Genomic DNA, 27,843 nt, shown 5'->3' on the forward strand with positions numbered 1-27,843 from the left:
CGCAGCATTTTCAAATCTTGCTTTAAACGTTCAGCTGCAGCCATGAAAGAGGAATGCACTTCCTTCCATTTCCTGGTCAACCTTGTCGGCTCTCTGATGCTCTCTAGTGGAAAAACTGCACCAGTAAAAGAAAATACAGACCACAAATGATAAAAATATGCAAGACTTCTAGCATGTGTGGTTAGCAGTGAAAAGAAGGAGCCTGGACACAGAAAAAAACACCACCAGATATTTGAGGGGAATTTAATAGGCCGTCCTATGGCACAGTTGACGTGTATGATACATGAGGTCTATTCAAGGAGACGCTCGGCCGAGTCATCGCAAGTTGGAGGTGTAATAAGACAACAGATAACAAGAAGCACATTTTAAATTATGGTTCAAATGACACTTACAATATGTGGTCAGTGTGTGTTTGACCCCTCCGATAGAAGGTCAAACAAAGTGGTTCTCTGTTCATTCAGCCAGAAAATTGTCCCAAAAAAAAAAAAAAAAAAAAAAAAATCTATGAACATAGAAGTTACATGCCTGCAGAAGTTAGCATGTTATGGGCCCAAATAACAGCATATATATATGGCTCCATATTCCTAATGACTATCCCCTAATGGGTAACACGCCACCACTATAAAAAAAAATAGATTGTTAGAGTAAAAGCTGAGCCACAGGTAAGTGGCCTTTCTTCTCTGCTGATCAAAGTGGACTCTCTCTCTCACACTTGGTTTGTATCAGCAGGTCGGGATGCACGCGAGTCACCAAATGTTGCTGTGTAGAGTACAACAGACGCACATCAGCTACAACAAAAAATACCCCCAATAAACACAACAAAAAGAAACAAAATTAAAGAACAATAATAATTTAAAAAAAAATTTCACAGTTGCTGGGGTGACACGCGCTCTGGGGTACAAGAGGAGTTTCAAAAAAGTGCTTTTCCATAAACAAGTGACTGACTATGTTACATAAAATGTACAACTTTTACAGAAATGATATGAAATCAACCATAAAAAATACAAAAAAAAGAAACATTACAAACATGATTGTAATTTCCTTGAATTGTTGAGATCTTGCAAGCAGGACACCTTGCACGATATTAATTGCAGTATTTTACAGACGACCTGCCTTTTTTTCATCATAAGTACATAATTTAAGTACACTCAATTTTTTTTTTTAGCAAGAAAATATATATATTTGTATATATATATATTTTTTTTCTATAAAAGATAAAGTTAAAAAAGCAGCATATTTTAAAACCTAAGTATGGGGGACTTTGGTAAACAAAAGGTATTGCTGAGGCATTTCTCTGTACAGCATATGCAGATGTAGGTTTTTACATGTTACAGCGATATTATCTATACTGAGGCAGGCTAATAGGTTATGAGAGCCATACAATTATTCACTGGTCATGGGCCACGGCACCGTCATCACAGGTAGAAACTGCATATGTACCATAAGCTGCCAGCTAGACCACGTCTCATATTTCACACAGCCACGTGTGTCCTCGCTGCTGCCGAGGGTGAATGCATAGCTAGTTCAAAAGTTTCTAAAACAGGAGGTGGGTCTCAGAGAGGGAGGATGTTCATTGGTTCTTAAATTACGTAACCAAAAGATATCACGTACTGTAGAACGGCCGAAACGTATGTGATTTAGTTCAATCGTCTGTTCAGACAGACGCCAGAGTTTTGTTGAATTTTACGACTTCAGTAACTAGTAGATATTACAAGAGAGTCTTTTAAACAGACTCTAATTTTATATCATATTGACTCAAATACAGCCCTGAAGTCATGAATAGCTTGCCTCAATTTGTTGAGGGATCTCTAGGATTAATCAACATTGCAATGATTCAAAGAAAATAAAAAAAAAATAAAAAAATAAACTGAAAAGGGAACACCTTCCTCCAGGCTCTGTCTGAGCAGAGGCCCACCGTCCCAGACTTTGAAAACCCTTGCTCTAGTTTCATTGTCATCTTGAACAACAGTATTATATTTTTTGCTGGACAAATGTTTCAAGTTTTATGATAATCCGTGCGGTACATTCCATTACTCTCATGGCCACCTCAGATGTGAATCTGTCATTGGGAATCTGTGGGAACGGTAGGAGATCAGGATAGCGGGTTCTCAGACTGTCCACACCATATCCCTCCAAGATCTGAACATCATTGGCCAGTCCTGTTAAGTGAGAACTGTACTCCTCCACTTTTTGCGCCAGGGCCGTTGGCTTCACATCTTTATCCGACTTTCCTCTGACTGAGTAGTCGGCAGCTATCAGTGCAAGTTTTGTGGCTAGGTAGCATTTGAAACAAACCCACTCATTGGCGTTTTTGTGAAGATCATTCCGAGCGGCAGAGTAGTTGGCTCTGGCTTGCCTCAGCCACCTGCGTGCTTCTACGGGGTTTCCAACAGTTTTGAAAGTCGGGGGCACAAAGAAGCGATGAGAGTGTGATGAACCTGCATAGCTTGGATAATGTTCCCTGAACTGTTGTCTCTCGGACTTGTGACTCGTTGCTTCTTGGTTCCATGATGAATAGAACCTTTGAAATGAGAACTTCTCTGACTGGAAGCGAGACGATGATGTAGAGAAGGATCTCCTAGAAGCTCTATCTGTATTTTGCTGATCAGCTAAGGACTGTTTTTCCATGCGGTTGATCTCGTTCTGTAAGTGCTTAAAGACTTCGGTGGCGATTTCCAGATTCTCTGCATTTTTGTCTGGATGCCATTTAAGATACAATCTACGCATAATCTTCTTTCTCTCCGTTTCAGGAAGTTTCCAAGCTTGCTCAACTACTAAGGTCACTTCTTTCAAGATCTCAGGCAATGCTTGAAGCTTGATCTTTTTTGGAGATTGTTTCTGCGTGGGTGGCCTCTGGTTTTCCTTGCCAGTAAAAAGAGGAGGGACCATTCGTGGACCTGAGCTGCGAATGTCTGGACTTGTAGGAGTTGATGGGGCACTGGCTTCCCGGACGTGGGTACTTTCATCTTGTCTGGAGAATTTGTACAAGTCAAGAGAACTGACTATTTTGTACTCACTGTAACCAATGTCAATCTGGAAGCATTTTCCTAGGAAAGTTGCATTTTCTTCTTCTTCCTTTTCTACTTCTTGAACAATGATGGCATATGTATATGTGGGCTGATAGAGCCCATATATGTCTCCACCTTCAGCGTCCACGAGGTAACCCACATATTCTCCTGGATAAAATACATTCATTGGGTCCATGAGGAGTGTGTGATGTATCTCAGCAGGAATAGGGGTTCCAGGGAGGGGTAGTTCCAGTTTTGAAGGTTCTGTCGAGTCATATTTTACTCCGAGATTATCCAGTTTCTCTGTGATTCTGTAGATGTCATTGCAGCCCAACATGGCTATTAGATACGACGTGTCAGAAATCAAATTGTCTGTCGCAGACTTCAGTGTCATAGCCAGGGCTAAAAGAAAATTGATGTCTTTGCTGTCTGAATGCTGGATGTAGAGGTGAATCACGGCTGTGCCATACCGCTTGAGGAAGGCGAGAGTTTCACTGCGGCTGTGCGGGATTGGACTACATCCTTTCACCCTTAATGTTGTCTGCAGTTTCTCAAAACAAGATACTTTCAGACCTTCACAAAGTGCTTTGCAGAGACGTATGGCTTTTTCCTCGTTCACAATGTATGCATTGTCATTCTCATGTTTCATTATTCTGATCAATCCTGTGATGAACTGTTCGGATGACAGCAAGAGCTGGAGGCGACCTTGAAGTGAGCACAGAGCTCCGAACTGGCACATTTTTGGAGAATCTTCATCAAGTTGCTCCTCAAGAATGCTACTCAGTAGTCTTGGCCTTAGTTTCTGTGGAAGTAGCATGATCAGCTTTGTATGAAAAGCATGATCTTTGCCCAGATAGCACTGGCTCATGTCCACAAGCATCTGAACACCAACATTACCCTGGATTCTGCTCTTGTAGTGTGGGGCATCATCGTACACCAAGGTGCTGGATTTTGCTAATCTACCGTCATGACTTGGCAGATAAAATGTTAAATCTCGGAGACTGTCGAGATCTTTGCGAGTTTCTACTGGATCGTTGTGAAGAGACTTGAACAATCCTGAAACGGCCCTTTTCACAGTTCGCATTTCATTTGGGTCAAGCTGCTTCCCTTCTGAACTTCTGTAAATTCTGCACAGCACTTCAACATATTGTTTTGTTGACACAACATCTTCTGTACCCAGAAGCTTAAACAGTTGATGGAAGGTACCAAGTTCCAGTGGCAATTTATACAAGTAGGGTTTAAAGTCAGATTCATTGTCCAAATTGATCACAACTTCTTCGGGTTTCAACAATTTCCAACCATCCTCAACCATGACGAAGGCCACTCCCCGAAGCTGGTAGCGAAAATCTCTTTTGTCTGCATTTAGGAACTCATAGGTTGACCTCAAAACTTTGTTCCTTGTTTTTACCATTTCGTCATCTGGACTGGATATGTTGCAGACATTCTTGCAGTTGCCTATAACTTTCTCCAGTGGAGCGTCCAAGTTGACTCCTAGCATATTCAGCACTTGGTCGAGTTGTTCCTGTCCGGTTAGAGTGCTCTCCTCCTGGTCCTTAATGCACGAAGGTGTGGCCTTTTCTGGGAGTATTGGGCAAGATGTCCAGAGCAAATGAATGATATCCGTTTTGAATTTTGGATTTACCTGAGACCCATTGAAACGAATCAGAGGAAGTGTGCCACTCATCTCCTGGTACTGTGGATGAAGCTTGATCAGTTCTTTGGGGGCTCTCTCAGGACACAGGAATGGTATCATTGAGAGCTCTTTCAGAAAGGTGCCCTGAAACAAGTCAGTCCTCTCATTGAAAATATGATTCAAGAGAACATCAACGACATTTTGCACTTTTTCTTTGGTCCAGTTCTCTGTTTGGGATTTGATGCTGACCTCTTTTGCAAATTGAAGAATTTGCTGTTGTGACACTTCATGCTTCAGACCAATGTTTCGCAGAAAGGTTATCCATGAGGTGAGTGACAATGTCCCATTCTTGGGTTTTGAAACGTGTTCAACTTTCTTGAAAAACTCACTTGGTATGAATGACTTTGCAGGTAGCATAACTTCGAACACCTTCACTGTTTCATCATAGAAAAACTTGGCAGGCCTGAGCCTGTTAGAGTAGTCGTAGATGAATGTCAGTCCCTCCAATTTCTCAAACAGCTGATCCTTCATCTCACATGGTTCTTCCATTGACAAAAGTCTATCTTTCAAATACACAATGTGCTGAGCTTTGGCATCATAGGTGAGACTTTCAAACTTTGGCAAGAGGTGGTGAAGATAGATTTCCAAGTCATTAATTGGTGTGCAGCTGAGAAAAGTGTACAGTTCTTTCAGCTGTGGATTGTCAGCAAGAAAAGCAAAGGAGGCTGTGTGAGCCCATTTGTCTATGTCGGCTGTAGGAATGATTTTTGCAAGGACATAGGTTGACCCAAAAGTTGCAATGCTGATGTATCTGCCACTCACTGATTTAAAACATGGGAGGAGTTTTAAGCTCTGGATGTTCTGTTGTGTAAGGCTAGCAAGGTTGCAGCTGAAATACAACAATAGAGCCTCAAAGTCCTTGTCAGTCAGGTTTGCTGCTTTGAAAGCAGAAGTTTGAATCATGTACTCAAGAGCTTTAAGAACACTTGATGGGTTTTCAATGTTTGCAGTATGTTGTGAAAGGAAAGGCATGATCGGATTCTCTTTGACACAGATTTTGCTCACGGCAAGTTGAAAACACCCTGCTTTCATTAGGGTGTGAAAGACTTTGTCGTTCTGACCCTGTGGGAATATGGCAATGCCCATTAAACTCAGGGGTATAAGTACATCATGCTCAGGAAGGATAAGCTTCTCTCTTGCCATGAATTTGATTCCAGGTAGTAACGCCCAGTCTTTAAGGATGTCAAGCACTGTGTCGAAACTGGGTTTGATTTCCATTTGATCCTCCTTAACAGCAATATTCTCACTGATGAAGTTCCACACACTTTTTAGCCAAGATTCACTTGCAAAAGTGTCTCTCCACCTCACAGGGATCCTGGTTCGATACTCTCTTGGAAGAACTGACCCCAGTAGGTCACCAAAGCTGCTGATGTCAAAGATTTTTGCCAATCCTGCCTGCGACAGGATGTTGCTGTACCTGATGTACAATGTGTTCATGAACATTTCCTTCCTTGATGAGATCAGCTCGTGATGTGTTGTAAGAAACTTTGGTCTCTTGGAGTCAAACACCTGAAGCATATTGTCCATTGTTAGGAGCAGAGGCAAGCCCTCAATTGTGACTTTGTCCACCTCAATATCTTTAAAGCAGTAGTCGACTAAAAGCTTTAAGTTATGGATAACCTTGTAGTTTGACTGTGGAAGACGGCAAGGTAGTTTTCCAACATGACAAGAAGTGTCTGGTGATGAGAATGTGTGGAGAAAGTTGCGGACATCTTCTGGTGTGACATAACTCACAGGTATCCCTGCATCTTCCAAGCACAGATAGAGATTTGCCGTCTCATCACAGGTGTGAACCAGGTTGAAACCTACATCCAGAAGTAAGGTTTTGAGCCTGTAAACATTTTCAGCCACAGACTTTCTTGATGTGATATTGTACTCTGTGTTTTTCAGGTGCTGAAGTTCATCTTGTAGCAGATTATCAAAAAAGGCTCTTCCTTTGGCAGCAGATGTGTTCACCCATGAAATATAAATGACAGAATGCATGTCAGAGTTGTCAATCTGAGGGGCTCTGATGACAGGCAGCAGGCGTTTAAGGTCAGCATGGATACAGGTGTAAACTGCTTTGACCAGGCAGTACCAGTCTGGCTGTACATCAAGTTTGTTTACCGGGAAGAAAAACAAAAATTTTCTCATGGTATCTTTGACAACATGAAGGGGTGTTCCTTGGAGAACACTCATGGTGGGATCAGGACCTGGGAAGCATTGGCGCTTGATCTGAAGCAACAGTTCCACACAGGCAGGTGCGATCAGTGATGTCATCAAATTATTGTTCCAGTCACTCCGAACCCCAACCCCATTGTCATCTCTCCAAAGGTTTCTTCTGGCCGAGTCAAGGGCAAAATGCCCATTGACATGAAACGGTAGGCCAGTCTCCAGTGACAGAGGCAGAAAGCAGAAGGCTCTGTGGGGTTTTTTGTAGTTATGGCTTAGACATGCCGCCACCCCACCACGTGGAAATAGAGTTATGTCTTCATTTTTGTGAGCTGAGATCACACTTTTGGAGACAAGTTCGATATTTGGGAAGCCAGATCGGTTGCAGATCATCCATGTGGTCATATTGCCATCAGTGTCCTCTATGTCCATTGTGTAAGTGATCTGTTGGACAGGGATAGCAGTGAGCTGCTTCTTTTTGGTAACACTGTCAATGACTGAGGCATGAAACTGTTTGCGCTTCAAGCGATCACCATCTGTTATTTTTGCTGTTACCGAATAGAGCACTTTTAGATCTCCTGTTGCTTTGTTGATTTCACATACTGATATTTTCTCCATGTGGTTCAGGAACATTAGAAGCTCTGCACCATCAGTTTTTAGCTTATCCAGAAGGTTTTGCACCATTCTGTCTGATGCAGGGACAGAGCTGATTTCTGATGTCTTTGCCATCTCTATGGAGCGGATGGGGAATCTGAACATTGTGCTACGTTCTAGCTTAAAATGGGCCCCCATGTAAAGATTTAGAACGTCTGAAAACTGAGACCTAAAGTCAGAGTCTAAATCTCTAAACATCCTTCCAGGACTTACAGATGTTGCTCCAGGTGCATACTGGGCATGTGGATCAAAGATGCACAAAATGTCGTTGTTGGAAATGAAGGAGGGGCAGTCAGTAATGTGATAGACAGAGTTGAATCCGATCCCATACTGACCAGTTTTGCCTGGATTTGCCTCTTTTGTGCCTCTTCCAAGGTTTTGTATTCCTCTGATATCATCCTCTGTGAAAGGCTGATTATTGTAAACACAGAGTGCAGGGCCTTGCATTGGAACCCATTTATCATCAAAAATTCTCTCAGTGGGATGTGTTCTGGGGTCAAAGACAAAGTAAATTTCAGTCGCTTTGGCGTCATCTGCATTTTGAAGCAGTTCTTTTAGCATCTCCTTTTCAGATGGATAAGCATTCAGAATGCTTTTAATTCTACTTGTGAGTTTTTCTTTCTGGCCAAACTCACTTCCAAGCCGTGTGAAGCAGACATTTGAAGCATACCTTTCCAAGGCTTTGTGACGTTTCGGGATTGCTCCGAGTTTCACCGCAACCTCTCTTGGAATATCCCCATGGCAGTATTTCACGGAACTATCTCTGACTTTGATCCAAGGGCAATCATTGTAGCATAATGACTTTGATGGCTGCAATGTAAGATGGGAGTCTGGTAGAAGAATGCCACCATAATTTGCTTGGCAATATTCTTGATTTTTGTCTCGTATCAGGCTCCATATTCCTTCACTGATAATTCTGCGGCTTAGCTGGAAGTTCTCCTCGGTGAGAACCCTTCGCCCACATTCTTGTTTCACATACTCGAGAACTGCAGAGAAGTCCTCAACTGTGAAGCTGGGCTGTACCCCAGCACTTTCAAAGAGTTCACGGCAGCTGTTGCGGTATTTGTTAGGGAGCTGATAAATGTGTGGTGCTGCATCAAAATTAAGGTGGAATGCAACTTTGGAAGGATTGACATAGGTGTTCTCCACCAGAATGGAGTTAAATGCTTTCAGTTCCTCAGATATTTGGCATTTTGCATTCTCATCCTGAAGCATCTCCTCATGTAGGTACTTGTAACAGGCATTAGTTATATTTTCTTGATAGAGGGTTACACCATCAAACGACTGAGACAGTTTCTTGAGTTGATTGATAACAAGTTCAACTGAGGGCTTCTTTATGAGACCAAGACAGTCTTTCACAGCCAATGACATTGCGCCACAACCTTTGAAAGATGGGGAATTCTCATTTAGGACTGTTTTCACCAAACATACTGTGTCTTGATGTTCAGTCGTAAAGAGCTCTCTTGCGCAGAACATTGTTGTTGGGGAAAAGTTGTTTCCATGCCATGGTAGTGAAAACCCAGCAGGTCTTGTTAGAAAAGGAAGGAACTTGATGCCCTGTAGCTTTTCCATGAGCTCAGGTGCTCCTGGGTCTCTCATTTTTAGCTTCTCATCGATGAGGCTGAGTAGTATGCTGCTGCGAAAGCATGCAGCAGCATGGTCATTTTCATTAAGATCAGCAACAGATTCAGCACGTTCAACCAGATCTTTCCATGACAGATCGTCCTTCACCATGCCGAGCTGCACAAGCTTCACTAAGCACACAGGGTTCAGGTAGTCTTTAGTAGACCCTTCAGGAAATCTCCCATCTTCTGAGTTATAGAGTTTGGCAACCCTTCCTTCAGGGTGAATGAGTCTAGAAGGTAAAACCAGTTCCTTACTGGGGCCTGAGCATGGGATACAAGGGGTTACCCTGAGAATCGTTGCAAAATCTTCCAGTTTCTCATTTAAGACATAATGCATCAAGGGATCTCGAAGGTCTTTGTCAATTTCCTGGATGTGAGGGAAAAAGACATCTGAAAAGAACTGTCTCTCTGTTAGAGTGTTTTCCATCAACTTTGTTTTACATCCAGCGTCATCAAATCCCTCCTTCACCCAGTCAGGAAGCTCAACGGCACAGAGGTTTTGCGAGCCACTCTTCTTGAGGTACTTCAAGAAAATCTTGAAAGAGGCAGGACCAATGTCAGGCCTACACAGTAAGGCATCATCGAGAAATCTGACATATTTGATTGACACCCAAGTTTTCCCATCTGAAAAAAACTTTGTCTGCTCACTATCACCTCCTTTGGCTATCTCCTGATAGACCCCCTGGCTGACCATTGTGAAGTCATCATGCACTTGACTTGGATCAGGCCATGCTGCGTAATATCTGTAGTCAAGCAGTTCTCCGTTCTCCGCCATCACCCGTAGCATCGTGAGTGCAGCTAAATAGGCCTGCACAATGACATGTCTCATGAACACAGAATTCCACTGTCCTTTGGTGTCAGTCTTCCATATCTCTTTGCGGTTAGACGTCACAGCAAAGCAGCCGTTAATGTGGACTGGTAGGCCTGTTTTGATCCTGAGAGGCAAGTAACAAAACACCTCTCCAATTGGGGTGGTGCTTGACTTTACGGTCCATTTCCGATTCTCCTCCTCTGAGAGTAGAACAGCCACTCCTCCGCAAGGCACGAGTCCAAGCCTCTTCCCGCTATCATTGAGGGAAAATTTGAGTGCCTCAGTTACATCCATGCATGAGCAAATGAGCCAGTTAGTGACCTCAACTGCCTTTTGGGGCATTTCATCAGTTAGTCTTCTTGTCTGAACACCTTTTGCAGCCATCTCAAAGTACTGATTAGGATCTTCCTCTGAGCCTCTGAACAGAGGGGAGTGAAGGTCAACAATACGCTTGAACACGTTATGAAACTCCTCCACCACAACACGAATGATGCAGCCAGATTTGGGAACATCAGCAGGTACTTTATTGGAGCTTGCAACCTTCTTCATGACCTTGGCTGCAGATTTAAGGATACTCAGTGGTCCGTACGAGGCTTTGGATGACCACACACTTTTGTTAATGGTGACAACATCTTGAGCTCCAGCTGGATTTGGTTCTTCAAATTTCAGGTATTTTAAGACCATACTTCCAACATGCTGGGTAAACAAAATGAACCGATGGCCACATATACTGAACTCATCGACAAGGGAGTAGATGTCTGTGGTATTGTAGTACAAGCTACTGATTTCGCTTGATGAGGCTTCGTGCTCTGTTCTGAACGGGAGTCGGAACAGTGTTCCGTTGTATTTGTATGGTGAATCCTGAGCGAGAGGAAGCTGGCAACCAAAGACGTTAATGAAAGGTTTGAACTGGTTGGGGAATTTTCTCAGTCGTTTCTGTTGTTTGCTCCAGTTGATTTTGATCCCTGGGTTGGACTTGTCTCTGATGTGCTTGCTGATGTGATTGATATTTGGATCAAACATGATCATGAACTCTCGGCTCATTATGATGGGGATATCTGTAATGTGATAAACAGAGTTGAAACCCAAACCAAACTTGCCAACTTTGTCTGCTTCGCATCTCTTGACAGAGCCACCCAACCTTGTGATGTTTAGGAAGTCTGTGTCCGTGAATACCGAGTTATTGAAGGACCACAAGGAGGGCCCGTGACACACTATCATGCCAGGGTCGAGGAGGTTTTCTCGAATGTCAATGTTTTTTCTCATGTCAATAAGGAAGCTACACTCAGTTGCACTTGCGTCATCAGCATTCTGGAGAAGCTCTTTAAAGATGTCTGCCACGGACGGATATTCCTCCAGGATATTCTTTATTCTGACTGTGAGTGGTTCACGTTGGCCCGATTGTTCAAAGCCGAGGTTCTCTGGGTTTATCAGCCTGGTGCTCAAACATGGCACTCGTAGCCACTCTGCAGTTTTCATAGGGATGTCATCATGGACCAATATAATGGGCTCTGATGCATCTTCAAGTAAGTCATGTAAATCTTCCACTTTAATGTCACAGTAAGTACATTCATGAATGGGCTTCATTGCTAATTTGCTTGGATCCTTGTAGCAAAGAATAGGCACGTGCACATTAGTTTCCACAACTATCTGGTTGTTGTAAAGCCATCTCAAGATGTTGATCAAAAGCAAGATGTTGTGTTTGCTTTCAGCCTTTGTAAGCTCGCCTTCACATCTTTCTTGGATGGTGCTTATGACCTCAAACACATGGCAAGGGACAACCTCTTCAACTGACCCACAAAACTTGAAAAGCTTGTGAAACTTTCTGATTGTCTTCGGAAGAGAGTACAGGTAAGGCTGTAAGTCCAGATCAGGGAGGGGTTTCAAGACCGTTTGGCCGGGTGATGAGAATGTTTTCCCTGTCCACACCCAATCAAAAGGCAGTGATTTCATTGCTTCTCTTGCATCCTCAAGATGAGCTTGCATGAAGCCGTAAATCTCAAACAGAATCTGCTGGAACTGATACCAGTCTTCTGTGGTGAAGGCTTGAGATTTATGCCAGTCGTTCACTGCTTTCAGGTGCTGTAACACTTGATCCACCTGTGGCTCTACAGATAGTTTGAGTGCCTTCTTCATACCCGCAGATGTGTGTTCAACGAGAGCCACTGAGGATCCCACAAGCACTGCATGGGATATGTCACACATCTCAGACAGAGAGCATATATTGAGATTATCTCCAACCCAAGCTAGAGATTTGGGGTAGGTTGGAGGTCTTTCTTTGCTGACAGGCACCCATTTCAGTTTTAGCAAAGACGCCTGAGTATCTGTTGATTTTACCAGCTTGGTTTGTCTGTTGAGGATTTGCAGAAGTGTTTTTGCCTTCTTGATTACGAATTCCCACTCAGGGTCTTTGCTGTTTTGTAACTCCTCTATTGTCTTTGCCACTTGGAGAACAACTTTTTCATTTAGCTGTACTTCATTTCTTAGTCCCAGTTGTCGAAGTGAATGAAGGATATCAGGGGATGATGTGAATGTACTTGTAGGAAACCTGGTTTTCTCCTCCATGTAGAACAAATTCTGTAAAATCTCAAGGTCTGGATCAAAAAGTTCTGAGGCCCCTACTACCTTTCCACAAGGTAACTGGATAAATTTAAGAGCGGAAAGCCATCGAATCACAGCCGAGTTTTCATTCTTTAGAAATGCCAGGTGTTTAAGTGCCCAGAGCATGATTTTTGTAGTCTCATCCGTTGTGTAGAACCCCCTCTCAATATCCTGAATAATCATCTTCAAGCATTCAGTTGTTTTCACCTGTTCTATATTTAGCTTCTTGATGAGGCGGATTGACTCCTCATCAGGAGATCCCACGAGGTGTAGGGATAATTTCACATCGGGTGGATATTTCGCTCGGTGATGTAAAGCTCTGGCTCCTCTTAGTGATGTAAATGCTGGGGAACCCTCACAGAGGGTTCCAACTCTCTCAAATATGGAAAGGTCAAGCAGGGTGTTTCTTTCCCTCTCAGTGATATCGGATAATCCAGAGAGAAAGTTTCGTAATGCAATCTTCTCTTCGACAGAGAAAGACAAGACTTGGCTAGCTAAACGCTGTGTTGATAATCTGCCCATAATTTGGAGCAGCATACCAGGAGAGGAGGGATGGATGTAATTCTTCAGCAGAGGGTGCGTCAAACACGAATCCAGCTTTTTCATCACCACAGCTCCAAGCTTCTCCATAATTTCAAGAAAGATTTCAGGGACTGGTGCTTCTTTCTCATCCACCAGAATGATGGGCGATGGAGATTTGAGACGTAGAAGCTGAGCTCTGTTCGCGCTTTCCTCAAGTGGCACATATGGGATCAAAGGCATGTCTTCAAAGTTACTTAGGTCATCAGCAAAATGTATGTAAAGATGCTTCCAAATCATCTTTAGCCAGGAAATTGTAGGATGCTTCAACTCTCTGTTCCCAGGTTCCCACTGTACCGTGAAATCTCTAGTTGTCCAAGCGGTTGACAGGACGTCCTTGATGAGTCGAGCGGAACGTTCAGGGTTCAACAGTTGTAGCTGAGTGCAGGGTCTTCCTGTTCAAATTACAAAGAAAAAACAGATATGAATTTCACAGTGCACCGATAATTAAAACTGTGGCACACAATGTCAAATCAGTTGGGCGCAATTCCATCAAATTCAATTACGTTCTTTGTTAGTGGGTGATGCAGCAGCATCCCGTGCAAACAAGTGAGACAGAGAATCGCAAGTGTTTCCTGAGGGTGACAATTATTGTTCAGAATTTTGTTTCATTACACCTAAACCCTCAATCCCTTGTGTTAGATCATCGTGTCTGCACAAGATTTTCTCCTGAACATCTACAATGAACATGTGGCAACAAGGAACAATAAGAATCGAATCAAAACCATCAAACCTAAATAGAAACACTGCATAAAATATTTCCATGTTATTGTTTGTTAGTGATAAAAGAAGAAAAAAAGTCTAAATCACATCATATTATCATTATCTTATCAGTATCATAATATATCATTATTATACATCATCATCATCTTTATCTTCATTTTCAACATTTAAAAATTCCAGGAACAATGCAGCATGTTAAGGAGTTAAGACATGCATAAACACATGCTCAAGTCATTATCCGTACACTCAGTTCACAAAGTGTATGTGTGTCTGTGTAGATATTGAAATACTTTTAATCTTTCCAGTTGTCAGAGGAGAAAACAATCCTTAACAATGTGAGGTCATGGCCTAGTATCAGGCTGGACTGACTACATGGACAGTGTTGGACAATGTGAACAACTTACAATGAGGATCAGGTATTACATGCCGTTTACGGTGTCGCGGTGGATAGACTGACTGGAGTTGACTCTATTACCTTTTTTAGTGGACTGCTTGAGCAGTTCACCACTTTGCAGTGATTCATTTTGAAACACGACCCAATAGAAAACTCCAAAACGCGACTGCCACACCGACAGCGACCCTCATGTTTTTCGGGGTGATCCTGCTGTTCAGCCCAAAAAACAAAAACGACGCCTTGGGTTGGGACTCGGAGAGAGCAGTCGCACTCCCGCCTCTGCCCTCTCCACCTCCCTTGGGGTGGCAGCGCCGACCTTGGCTGCAGCCTGCCCCACCCAGGCTTGGCGGCGCGGCCCATGCTGCGATGCCTCACTCTCACTTGCCTCCATTGGGACAACGGACTGTTCAAGTTTAGCGTACACACACAACAAATGTATATGTGCTGTCGTTAATTCTGAAGTGTACCATTATTACTTTCAATCTGTAAAAATTGTGACTGTTTGTGAGAGCTGTACCAGACAATTGAGTGTGTATTGGAATTTCGCCCTGGGCTCGATCCCTTGGTGACAATAAAGTCTACTCTACTCTCCTCTTGTAACTGCTGAGTGCCAGATGAAGAGCGCACCACAGTGGACACCATGGCATTAATTAAACTTCTGGGCTCTTGTTTGTTTCTCATTGCAGTTCGAGCAATGCTTATTTTCAGGCATGTGTTAGTTTGGTGAGTAAAAGCTTCAAACTCTGACACGCTCTGGGAAACATACCTGAGCACCCCCAAAGATACTGCTGCGCTGTAATTCAAGCGAAAAATATTAGATTTTTTTTCTCCTATCTGTATAGAAATGTTTAAAAAAAACCTTTAAAAGGTGCTACACACACGCGCGCGGGCCTAATAAACTCTCAGCATACACTTGAACAAACAGTTCTAATTTCATAAATGGTGCTTCTGTTATGAATCAAGGAGTCCTGTCAGCTGCTTCAGCAAACAACATTAAGTCTTGTCATGTTTTTTGACTTGTCAAAGTAGGAGCGAAGGAAAAAGCACAAGCGATGGATTATGGTGGTACCAGCACTCCTAATTTGGGCATGCCAGTTCTAGAGCTCTCTCACTGACAGCGATAGATGAACCATTGTTCATGTACTTGACTTTAATCTTCCTGTTCAATGAGTCAAAATGTTGGATGCAAAAACGGGACACTGCTGAACCCACCAACCTCAATGGGGAGCATAATAATGAATGATGAATCAAGCCCCCCATCCCATTTCAGTTGGTTTGCAATATGACACCGGCTTCCCATTGGCAAAGGTTAGGAGCAGTAGTTCTCCATTATCGCTGAAACACAATATTCTCTGAGTTTCTGGCTCAAGGCCTTCTTGTCATAATTACGGTTGAGTGCACTCAGGGTTTGATCTCATGGATCGAGTGGAATGTCAGGCAGAAACAACTTTTCCATGATTCAGCATGCTAACTCTCTCTTCCCCTTTCCATCCCTCGCCCACATATAAATTTTCTACCAGCAGTTTGACAGATTTAATGGCTCCCTGGCACTGGAGGAGAATCAAATGACACAGCGCTGAAGAGTTGGGCCTTCACACAGCCCACATCTTCACCTCCACACTGGAGGACTCAAAAGCTCCAGTTTTATAGACGGTTCGGTCACGTTCTACAATCTACACACAGGGCTTTATTTGGTAATTGATTGATCAATCATTATCGACAACAATCGTCATCGTCACCAGACAATCAAGGGTCTGATACATAAATGTTCACAATCACATTCAACTTAGAGTCACCAACTAACTCGACTTGCTCCAGCTTCTTCACACAGACCAATAATATGCTAGCGCTTTACTTGGACTCCCAACTTTACTGCAATGATTGCTTTTTTTAATTTAAGACAGCGAATGGTCCGATGCAGATTAGTGCACAATTTAAAAGTTGCCTGATCAGTGTTTTAAAAATTACCTCTGCTTTTGGCAGCGTTCTTCAATCTGTCCATTACTGAGGGTTTAATGCTTTCCAATATGAACCGACACTCAAGTCCTGGGTAGAGCAACCTAAGGACAAGGATGAGAAGTCATTAAAGTTATGAACAATGAAATCGAATGAGTTTTTTCTATAATACAACGCCTGGCAATTAAAATAAAAGAAGAGAGAAGAGCAGAAACCTGTCTGACGTATGTGAAAAGGACAAAGTTTCCAGTTATTCAATTTGTGTTTCATTTTTAATTGATTATAAATACTTGATCACTTTTCAAAGTCAGCAGCAAAAGCATTAACTAATCCGGCAGACACGTCATTCCCTTAACATTTCTGGAACCGAGGTGATTTAGACAAAACTCATTGGCACTAGAAATACACAGTTGTATTTACTACAACATCTTTACCTGGGATACTCCTCAGATGCAATGTAAATCGCATCCTTATCTGTGACAGAAGAGGAAAATGTGGTAAACGTCCCGTCTTGCAGGGGCAGGAGCTCCAGTCCGATCAGGTCACTGTAGTTACTGTCACTGAGCACGAACTCCAGCAGCAGCAGCTTCTCCTGTGATGGACCTTTGTGTTTGTGCTTCCTGATCACCTGCCGCAGCAAATGTGCAGTCACCTTCCTCACCTCAGAGGACTCGGGGCTCGAGTAGGCAGCCAAGACCGAGTCCACGGCTTCAGGCACCTTTGCCACCTGCACTCCTGAACTTTGGAGGTAGTTAATGACAGTCTCGGAAATATCATCGTCAGTGTCAAGCTCTGAGAGCACAGCTTGGTCCACCCTGACCCAGCTCTCACTGAGGGAATAGATGACTGGCTGCTGTAGCACATCATGAAACAGAGGCTGCAGGATGGGCTTCCAGCGAGACTTGACCTGCTTTGGGTCTGGCCAGGCCGCATAGGTCCCTTGAGAGGACATTGGAAAGTCTTGGTCCTTTTTTGTCTGCACCCTTCTGATAGCTTCAGTGATGAGAGTAAAGTAAGCCCTCGGGATGACTGTGATGATGAGCAACTCATTCCACAGGGCTGCTGGATCCCTCCACTGGTCCACGTCCCGCCACTTGATACTCCTACGGTTGTCGGTTAGGCCAAAGAAGCCACTGACATGCACCGGAAGCCCCGTCTCACTCTCCTCCCCCGGCGGAAGAGGAAGGAAGCAAAAAGCTCGCCCTGTAAAACCAGATGTGGCCCCTTTGTCTTCTCTGTTGATCAGCGCCAAAGGCAGCGCGATGCCAATGGTGGGCATGAACTTTAAGTCATCTGCCAGAGAGTCCAACTCCGGACACAGCCCTCTGCCCCCGACGCCATTACACACCAGCCACGCCATCCTCTGACACTCTTTAGTCGTCTCATCCTGGGTCTCTATGTTGACCTGGTAGGTGGCGCATGTGACAGAGGAGCTGGGAACGCTGTTGCTGTAGCTGTCGATGGCCTGACCCAGAGTCTTCAGCGAGTTAGGTCTCTCTAGCTTATCATCCGTGTTCTCTGTTGCTGTGACCTGAAACAGCATCCGCTCGGTGCCATCGGACTCACGAACGTGCAGAGAGATTCTCTGAACACTCTTGAGAAAGAGGAGCACCGTGTCTGCATCTGCTTTGAAAGACTCAAAGAGTTCCAAAACCTTTTCTTTGTTGTAAATGTTGCTGCTGAGCTGGGAGGGTTTCACGCGCAGTGGGAAGCGGAACAACGTTCCAGGAAAGCTGCCGTCCTTCATGGTTTTCTCAGAGCTCCCAAAAATTCCAATATAGGGAGCAAACTGGTCAGCCAACTCTGCGATCTCCTTAACGTCGGTCTTTAAGTTCCAACATTGTCCTGACTCGTGCAGTCCGAACAGGGTCTGATGAGGGTCCAGCATGGCAATCTGGTCTCCACTGAAGATACTTGGAACATCTGAACAGATTCAGAGCAACAACAACCAAAAAAAGTACATGAAACCAAGGAGTATACAAATATATAAACACATGACTATTGTTAGAAATGCACATTTCATGTCTCATTGAACAAGGGTTGCATTGCTGCTGTTGCTCTTTTTTGGAGGTTTTAAATATTGATTTGATTAATTGTTTTTATATAAATCAAATAGTGTCTTATTTCATTCTGCTTGGAGGTGGAGTTCATATCAGAATACTTGGGAATTTTGCCACACTTGCACTGTGTCAGCACACTCAGATATACAGAAACATTTGGAATAAATATTCTTAGTATCGGGATAATGGTTCCACACGTGGGAGCAGGCTGATAGTAAGACTTGGGTAGCAGAATTATGAGTTCAATTTGAGGCCAGCACCTGATATATGATAGACAGAGTTGAAACCGATCCCAAATCGTCCAACCTTCAGGGGATCGTCCCTCTTCCTGCTCCTCGCAATCTCCTGAATCCCATTCCAGTCCTCCACAGTGAACACAGCATCATTGTAGACGTACAAGGCCGAACCTGCAACACAAGTTACCACCAGGTCACAATAAACAGCACATAAAACGTACAGTAGGACCTCTTATTCATTGCTTTCATAACTCTTGCAACAATATCAGGATTTCATCTCCCCCCCATCCCACAGCGAGGTAGGAGCGAAGGATCAGCCACGGTCCAGCTGCTCAACAGTACTTAAGCAGGGCAAACGCCAACTCAAGAGCTTGAAGACATGCCCTGCAATTAAAGGATAGCCTCCACGCTGATCACTGGGCCATGCTAAGCACTAACCTTGATGCTGAGCCATGTCAGGTGACCACAGTGACTCCACGCCATACTCTGTCTCATCGTACATGAACTTGACTTCTCTGGCTCCAGCATCCTCAGCATTCTGAATCAGCTCCTTCACATGAAAGCACAGCGAGGACAAATACTTAGAATGGTGTAAAATTCATGGCTGTGAACTGAGAGGCGATGGATGCTGGTATTCAAAAGGCTACTTTAGACCAAAGATGAAACAGCTGCAGAAAGAGTTGATGGAAAGTTGCAGCAGCATCAACTTGTGCAAAGTTGCTACATACTGAAGGTAGTTGCTAGTTTTGACTCATCTTGCTGCACGTCCGTCGTGTTCACTGGCCTTAAATCTACACGCGTGCATGTCGTGCCTGCAACAGGACTGAACAATAAAGTAGTGTGACACTCACTTTCAGAATCTGTCCACCTTCAGGGTACCTTCTTAGAATGTCCTTCAGGAACTCAACTAGAGGTGGTGTCGTCTGTCCAAACCTCCCTGCAACACACAAACTGGTTCAACTTTACTGCAGGAGTGGAACAGTAGCACAGGTGCGATGGTTTTAGCCCACCTCCTCCTTTCAGGCCTCTTCCTTCCAGTGAGACGGATACCTCTGGGCTTCCTGTGGGCACCAAGGCCCCCACCTGCATGCTGTCGTCCAGCTGGGAAGAGACAGACAGTGCTTTGGCTCATGGAGGACAAACTGAGCATCTGAGCAGTGATACAGGTGAAATTAATGGAGAATCATCAAGTGAAAATGAGATTAAAACAGTTAAACTATTGGCTATTAATTAAAAAAAAAATAGCAACAAAAACATAGGCGTGGATTTAGATGTTTTTTCCCCAGTTCATCTTTCAGAACCGACGCTTCAAGGTGACACTGCGCTCGGCAGTCCACGCGCTACATCAAGCTGCCTGGCAAACTGAGCGCTGCAAAAAAGCCTCAGTCATCATCCTCATCATGGCCGCTGCACAGCCCACTAACCATTATTACAACTCAGGCAGAAGCACAAGTCGTTACTCTCATTTACGCTAGTTAGCTTAGCACCTTGGCAGGAAGTGGATGGGCTATGTAGCATGGCTCTGTCTCGTCTGCTCAGCTTTGAAATCCTGATGTTGCTTTTCTGTGTCCTCTGGTTCTAACAGATCAGGTTCAGCATGCTGGCGTCCAGCAGCGACCCTCCTCGTCCTCTCTCATGATTCGTAGCAACAGGCAGCAGTTGCTCTTCTAGTCGTCTACAAAGGTTTCATTTTGTGAGCCAAAGTTCTAAAAGAGCTTCTGCGCCACTTGACTGCAGCCAGTCAGGATGATAATCTAAACCGTCTAAATGGTTTCTTAGAAAACGTTACACACAATCTTAATTCTAATGCAGGTAAGACAGTTTTGGTGAGGGGTTGTATTTGATTACGTTTGACAAATGTCTACTCCCGGTCACTGTGCTAAGCTAACTAGCGGTCAGCCAGTCTGAAGAGGAGATTATCCATCTTTGCTGGCTTGGGGAGGAAGGCAACGAAGTGACTTTCCCCAAAAAGTAAGTCATATTTCACAATTGTACATTTTGCTGCTCTAACAAAGATGAGGGCACTAATTTGATTGTTTCACGTGATTCTGTCTCATTTAGCAGCTGAGTTGAATGTTTAACTTCATTTGATGCTTTTACAATGAAGAATGCTTTTGTGGAGAAGCTAAACTTTTCTATTAGCGTCTCTTAGAGAACAAACTGCCCCTCTGCCGAAAAGAACACTTGGCACCGGGCCTCCAGAGCACCAATGCATGGTGAGTCTAGACATTCATCTGGGGTTGCCATGGAAATGCTTTATTGTTGTATTTTTTTGCAAGCATGTCACTTCACAACCCTCAGAGCCTGACGAGGAATCACAACTGGCCTTGAAGTAAAAAGCATGTGTGGGCTAACGACCTTGGGGTGTAGGGTGTTAGTTTGTAGAAGGTGTGGCTTACAGCTAATTTCTGCATGAGTTCAGGGGTGCTGCCAAGCACCGACCGCCACCTGGTGCTTTCAGTCAACTGAGCCCCGAGACACAAGGTCAGCTCCAGGCATGTTAGGACACAAACACAGAGGGAGCCGCCAACCAGGACGCCCGATGCTCATGTCTCTGACAAACACCTTTAATTCAAAATATTACTCATGAAAGATAATTGGCGATCTTAAGCTTCTCAAGGGCCGTCAAACCCGGAACACCCCACTGGGAAAGAGGGAGGTATTTGAGAAGTGGCCTTGAGGGCTGCTGACATGGGGGTGTGACAGGCTCAGTCGTTCCAGACCCTGCACTCCAGGAGGGGGGTGGGGGGTGGGGGTGCCCTCTAACCTTTAAATAATCTGCTGTAATGCTTTGTTAAAAATACATAAGGAATTACATTATCAGGCAGGAGAGACCAGCTGACCACACTCGGCTGCACTCGTGGTGAGAGAGGAACGGTGCACTTTCTCCAGGCCCACACACACTCACTCTGTTGTTCATTCATGTTGCTGCGGGGTTGAAACATGACTTGTCTTCACCCTGTACCTGATGTCATGTTAGCCTTCTGCTAATCTAAATAGCATTACCTAACTGTCAAGACTCTTAACTGACAAAAATAAGAGGACATCATGAGATGTTTGTCACTTGTCTGCATTCTGACAGCAGTTAGCGGGTTCCTTCCAAGTTCTACATAAAAGATTAAACCTCACCAATTCTTTGACCTCACTGCAAAGATGTAAACAGTAAAGTCGTGTTGCTGACGGCGCAGTGCTGCAGTCTTCCAGCCTGAAACTACATTCAAGCCCATTAGTCTGAACTAATCTAATAGAGTGCTGCAGGCATGATTTATTTTTGTAGGCCAACCCAGAAGTTCGTCCATCTATTCCTTCACGCATGTGTGGGTGGGAAAATGAGATGAACAAATAGGATCTTCAACAGTAGAATCACAGCCGTCTGATTGGCTACGAGCGACCCGTTCACAGTAAGTTCTGATTAAAGCTGCAGGCAGAACCTCCACACAGCATCCCTGACAATGAAGGTGCTGTTAGAGCTTCACGGGAGTTTGGCAGCTTTCCTCCTGTGGCTGCAGCACGAGGTCATGAAAATTATCCGCCCTCGCAGAAATAGAGCCCGAACCTCTCCAATACTGAGTAAACTGAGACGAAATATGAAATGGACAAATTAAAATGGGAGAGAAACAATAGCGGTGGTCATTTATAGTAACAGCTCAGCAGGATCCTGATGACTCCTGTGGCCACACCCTCCGTTCAGGGCTTCGTCTTCAGGGTGAGCAAAAATGAGACTGCAAGAAAAATGCAACAACGCAATCTACGTCCTGCACGCTGATATAATTAGGGCTGACATGATAAATGTAGCTCGGCAACGCCTGCTGTAACCATGATACGCCAAAGGAACGTTTCGGCGCAGGTCAATGATGCAAGTACGTACCACTCTTCCATTGCGAATGAGCCGCTGCTCTCTGACGGGCAGGTTTGTGTCTTCGTAGAGAAACCGCTTCACATCTCCGACGGATGTGGAAGGACAAACCTGGTAAGACCTCAGGCCGAAGTACTCATGACGAACTGTCACCCGTGGCAACCTAAGAACACACACACACACACACACACACGCACACACACCACTTTTTACACTTTACATATACACTTTTTTTACACTGTCCTAATATTCACTGACAAATTCTGTAGTGTAAATATTTTTAACTATTAAACCGACGATACGTCCCTGAAAAGAAGCACAAGAGGAAAGCCCACCATCAGGTCAGGATGTGGTGGTTGTTTACACGTACACTCATCTTTGAAACATCCTGTAGTTTTCCCACCAGCCCGCGCTTGGTAGCAAATCTGGTCCTTGACTGACATGTAGAGGAAGTGACGTAATTAGCGATGAAATCTGAACACGATTTTTCAGGTGGAGGTGCTGAAGAGACGCGAGAGTAAACGACCAAGTGCCTCACAGGTGATTCGATCCCTCAGGACGCATTTAGAAGCTAGTTCAGTAAAATAAAGTCAGATTAAGTCTCAGGTCAGATTCTGACCTTAACTGGTGTGCCACACCACAACGAAACCTTATACAAGCTTAAAAGTGCACGCATTGACTAAACCCCGGATCAGATTTGATCTCTGGTCTAAAAGACGCTCCAGGTCATTATTGATTGTAGCTGAGAGAGAAACATGAGCATGAACTCCTCACCAGTTCCATTACTGGCATTTTTACAGCTGCACTGAGCTCCAGATTTGGATTCTGGAGCATTAACATGTGTTTCTTCTCATGAAAGTCCACTGATTTCTTCCTGAGGAGATTCTCCCATCAGCGGGTCGACTGCCCATCACGTTCACACAGGAAGCAAACCAGCAGATGAACTGGGACAGTAAGAATCTTTGATTTGGTACAAAAACATGGGTTGATAATGAGAACTGTCACCGTTGGTGTTTGAAATAACTGCATTTTGGGACCGTCCAACCATTTTGATGTTGCACGCTAGATTTTCACAGATGTTACTCACTGATTTGTGGGCTTTTCCAACAAAAATAAAAGTTACTTTTTCAAACTCCCAATGTTTACATGTGTTTTCAGTGTGGAGAAAATGTCAATATGACATAATCTCACTTCTATATGGACAAAGTTGACAAAAATCAACTGTAAAATATCAGATATCATGAATAAATCCAATATGGTGCATCCAAACTGACCATCCCAGTTGTTTTGATGCTGTTCAACGCCGCTTCCTCCACTTGGATTGGCCACAAACACCATCTAGAATCTGGCTTTGCTGCTATTTTGGGGAACCAACTGGGTTCTTGACATCCACAAGACCCAGGCAGATGTTAACCTGTCACCATTTTATAAGCAATAAAGCAAAAACACTCCTGCAGCTGAGCTGGGAGGTGCCTTCAATGTAGCTGGGGTGGGTGTGGCAGCCGGTGCAGGGTGGCTGAAAGCCCCCCATCCCATAATAAACTACACTAGACCAATAGGAGCATATGGATCATGACTGAGGGTGCAGCAGAGAGGGTGGGATACACCGGTGCTCCGGTTTATGTGCTGCTTTACTCCTTCAGCCCCATCACAGCAACCACAGGGGGGCTCAGCAACATCCATTAAACCGGCATATTTAACACTGCAGATCAGACTTACCACGGGTGGGGGCAGTTGGCCATGTCGCAGCAGTTATGTGTCCCAGCACACACACGTTCATCGGACTATCTTCTGCACTGAGCGCATGAATACTCCGCCAGGATCACGGCTGTCGCTAAAAACAAGAAACTGTTATTTTAACACCTACCTGCTCCGTGTGGCCCGTGTGCACAACAGGCCTCGTTTACAAATGTATAAGCCACACAAAAAGCCAGAATAAGTCAATGTGACTGAGCTAATAGGCTTGCAGCGCCGGTGCCGGGTGCTGGTTTAACCTCTTTAGGAGCGTTATCCCGCTACCTTCACTCACTTGTCTCCGTCCAATGCGCGCCGGCGACGGTGCCCTGAAAACGCTGACACATTTCAGGACCGGCGGTTTTCCTGGAAACAATAACAACAATAGCAGGTGACCTGATTATTTCCCTCCAACAACAGTGACTCCTTCAAAGGCAATGTTCTAATAATAATGAATTACACTACGGGTAGGAGAGCAACTGCGGAGATGGAGCGAGAGGATTCCCTCCATTTCACTTCCGGGTTGCACTAAATCCCATTAGGCACCTCTCCAAGGTCTCGGTTGTGTTCCTGAACCATTAAGCCGTAACGGCGTACCTGCCTGGACGTATATTGTCTTTAAAATGTATATTTTCATACGTTTTTAGCCTGTAGGTTTCTAAAAAAAAACAAAAACCTAACTTTTGTAAGCAGACGATGTCTTGCCCTCGCACATGCGCAGTACATTACAAAAGGCAAATTCATTGTCTCACTTATAAGGTTGTCCGCCATCTAATATTACTATTCCAAATGTATGCACTGAATACTGCATGTTACAGACTTCATGTACTACAAGATCAGTGGCATTGTCCGACGAGCCCTGAGATCCGGAAGTGAGTTTCCTGCGCAAACGATAACGGTCGAGAGGGGCTGGAGAACCCCAAGCCTTGAATGGGCATGGCACGTGCGGACGGAACCAGACCCTTGAGACATGAGGTCTGTTGACTCCCCTTAGAAACCAGGATTTGCCAAAGATGGAGTATAAACAAAGATGGGGGGGGGGGGGGTCCTGGACGTAGAGGACGGTGTCACGGGTGCGCCACAAGTTTTGAGGAAAAAGTTGTAACTATTGAGTGTAAAGTAATTAGCAACATGATTACAGACGTAATTAGTCACGTGAGTTCTGTCTGTCTCAGACTTTGATACTAGCAGATCTTTACTGTTGCAACCAGTGGCATCTCCCCCTGCTGGTCATTAGGAAGAATGCAGGTTGGAGGCGCGCGTCAGGCCTGGGACGCCTTCGTTTCTTCGGTTTTGATGTTCCTGACCCGCAACATTCACTCCCACTCGTTGGTGCCAGCACGCCGTGTTTGGTTCTTAGTCCCTTACGGTTCAACACACTTTAGAACGAAATTTATGAGTTCTTTCCTACTTTGATTAACAAGATTGTTTCAGACTCCCTCCCTCTCTTTCTCTCTCTGTTCTTTAAGGGAAACCATCAACCAAATTGACCTGTAAACGATAGAGAAGATGAATCAAGGGGTTCAGTGCACAGTAAATGTGGAGTGGCACCATTCTGAACTTCATGAAACTCATTATGCAAACACGGAAATTCTAAGGTGGTTAAATTCATGTTGGTTGTTTGTTTGTCTTCAAGCGTGCTTCACTCATGTCTCTCATCGGTACCCTGCGACAGGCAACATTCCAACTGGACTGCCTGCCCTCATGAATGAATATTCTACTCCACAAGGACTGCAGCTGCGCTGCCTCAACTAACCTGCGCCGCGTCTAGTGCTGAATTCTGGGAAATGTAGTCACGACGCGGACGCGATTCCAGCCCACTGCGGTTCCACATGCATCAACTTTCCCAACCTAAACCGGTGGTGAGGTGGAGGGCACGTCCTCCGCCGGCGGCTCGGCCACCTTCTGAGGCCTTTACAGGCTCAACTGATCTGATTGAAGAGCGAAAGACATGTCGCTGATCCACCGACTCAGAAGGTTGCCTGTCCACCCACAAGGCGTTTGTATCTAAAAACAAGCTGCCATTTAATGTCTGTTTATTTCAGTGCGGTGACAAACCCAGCAGGTGACATCATCGCCTCAGAGTCAATGACTCCCAGCACCTGAGAGCATGACGATGCATCCATATTTGTGCTAAGTCCCCCCCTCCCAAAAAAATAAATTGAATAAATAAACTCAATCTTCTGCAAGAGACTCTGCATCCTTATTTGTTTAAAGCAAACAATCAAAAATGACAAACTTACCGAAATATCGCGGTTCTTGAATAGTTTTCCTCTGAATCGATCTCGATTTGGTCAGGAAAAATGCAATCCTTAAAATGTCTTAGATATAAGACACATCTCCCTTTGCCCTGTCGGCCCGGCTGTCTACTTGTGACTGCCGCATTAAAGAGAGAGAGAGAGAAAGAGAGAGAGAGAGAGAGAGAGAGAGAGAGAGAGAGAGAGAGAGAGAGAGAGAGAGAGAGAGACTCACATCATGGCAGCATCTCTGCACCGCAGGAGGGGAGGACGCGCGGACACCAGCCTCCCCGGGACGCGGATCCTCAGTGGTTGTTGTTTGAAGTCATTAAGGTGAAACACGTGATGATCATGAACGCGGTCGGGACGGACAGATGATGATGATGATGATGATGATGATGATGACGGTGATGATGATGCTGAGGCGGAACAGAATGGAGACGAAGGTTACGGATCTGTAAAAAGTCTCACCGTAAACTCAAAAAATAGAAAATAAAATAAACAAGAACAGTGTCGACACGTGCCAGAGAGGTGGGAGTAGTTTTCAGAAACGTGTTTCCTCATTGAACCCTGCAGAACAATTAAGAATATAATCTGTCTGTAGCCACGTTAATATTATTCATATTCTTGTTGTTATTGTTGTTCTGGTGTCTGCAAACGATTTAAATCTCAATACTTTAAAAAGCCCAGGAAACGCGTGTTTACCACCGTGATTTCTGCATCACAAACAAATCACGACTCTTTTCTCCCAGTAGAGGGCGACAAAACCCAAAGCTTGAACCTCCTGCTGCATGCTGACGTTTCCACTGCAGTGTCGCCTTGTGGCCGGTAGATGGCGACTACCTGCGATCACATGCAGGCCATCAGTCCACGTTTGACCTGACTTAAGAAAAAAAAAGACATTTGACTGTTTTACTGTGGCTAAGAAAGATAAAACAATAGTTTGCGTGACTCCAATTAGAAGAACAAAACTTGAAAATGTGCTGAAATTAATCAAATGGGAATCAGACTTTTAATGTGAAATCAATCAATCAAGTGCACGTTTCCTACAAAAAGTTGACAAAATGTCCACCAGTAACGGTGTAATGAGATTTACATTGGCAAAACTAATGAGATGATTTTCTGGATTTGACGTGTAACACGTCCGGACGTGCCCGGTGGTTGCCTCCTTTCGCTCCAGGGTTGAACTTTTGTCCTCTGTGGCTTTGCCTTCGTTCAGTCACACATCGACAGGCGAGCAGCGCTGGGTTCTCAACCTGCAAGTAGCAATCAACTGTCATATCAACAGAGTTTGAGTCACTGAGTGACTCAGCTCAGTGTATGAATTAATAACTCCCCCCCCCCCCCCCCCTTTGGAGTCAGTTGAATGCATCAAACACGCTCGGGAGATAATTAATCAGTTTGTTCACTGCCCAGCGCAGTCAGTCAGTTTCATAGTTGTGGTCATATTTACGCTCCATTCCCACCTCAAACGGGCAGTCTGGACTTTGTTGGGCCAGAACCAGGTGGCCCGGTAGTCCCTGGC

The 27,843-nt window shown here is 44.5% G+C and overlaps 1 protein-coding gene across 1 annotated transcript; it reads right to left on the bottom strand.

The window, feature by feature from the left end:
• Nucleotides 1-210: 210 nt before the first annotated feature.
• sacs (sacsin molecular chaperone) lies at nucleotides 211-26,454 on the bottom strand. The gene is made up of 11 exons (XM_086215489.1): nucleotides 26,325-26,454; nucleotides 24,377-24,447; nucleotides 24,067-24,181; nucleotides 22,360-22,510; nucleotides 19,502-19,592; nucleotides 19,343-19,428; nucleotides 18,930-19,041; nucleotides 18,516-18,662; nucleotides 16,630-18,118; nucleotides 16,208-16,299; nucleotides 211-13,517 (listed from the first exon to the last, which is right to left on the bottom strand). The coding sequence occupies exons 3-11, from the start codon at nucleotides 24,087-24,089 to the stop codon at nucleotides 1,972-1,974; spliced, it is 13,737 nt and encodes a 4,578-aa protein (XP_086071615.1). The 5' UTR covers nucleotides 24,090-24,181; nucleotides 24,377-24,447; nucleotides 26,325-26,454; the 3' UTR covers nucleotides 211-1,971.
• Between the last annotated feature and the right edge of the window lie 1,389 nt (nucleotides 26,455-27,843).

The sequence above is a fragment of the Aulostomus chinensis genome, chromosome 10, assembly GCF_037954235.1.
Source record: "Aulostomus chinensis isolate RoL2024-O1b breed Wild chromosome 10, RoL_Achi_v1.0, whole genome shotgun sequence".
Classification (NCBI taxonomy): Eukaryota; Metazoa; Chordata; class Actinopteri; order Syngnathiformes; family Aulostomidae; genus Aulostomus; species Aulostomus chinensis.

Bases quoted from the DNA above. Each gene is read 5' to 3' on its own strand.
- sacs (XM_086215489.1), bottom strand. From the start codon at position 24,089: ATGGCCAACTGCCCCCACCCGTG. The intron at 19,593-22,359 runs GTACGTACTTGC...GTCTCTTCCCAG, and splicing joins TCATTCGCAATGGAAGAGTG to CTGGACGACAGCATGCAGGT. The intron at 18,119-18,515 runs GTGCTGGCCTCA...GAATCTGTTCAG, and splicing joins CTCTGTCTATCATATATCAG to ATGTTCCAAGTATCTTCAGT.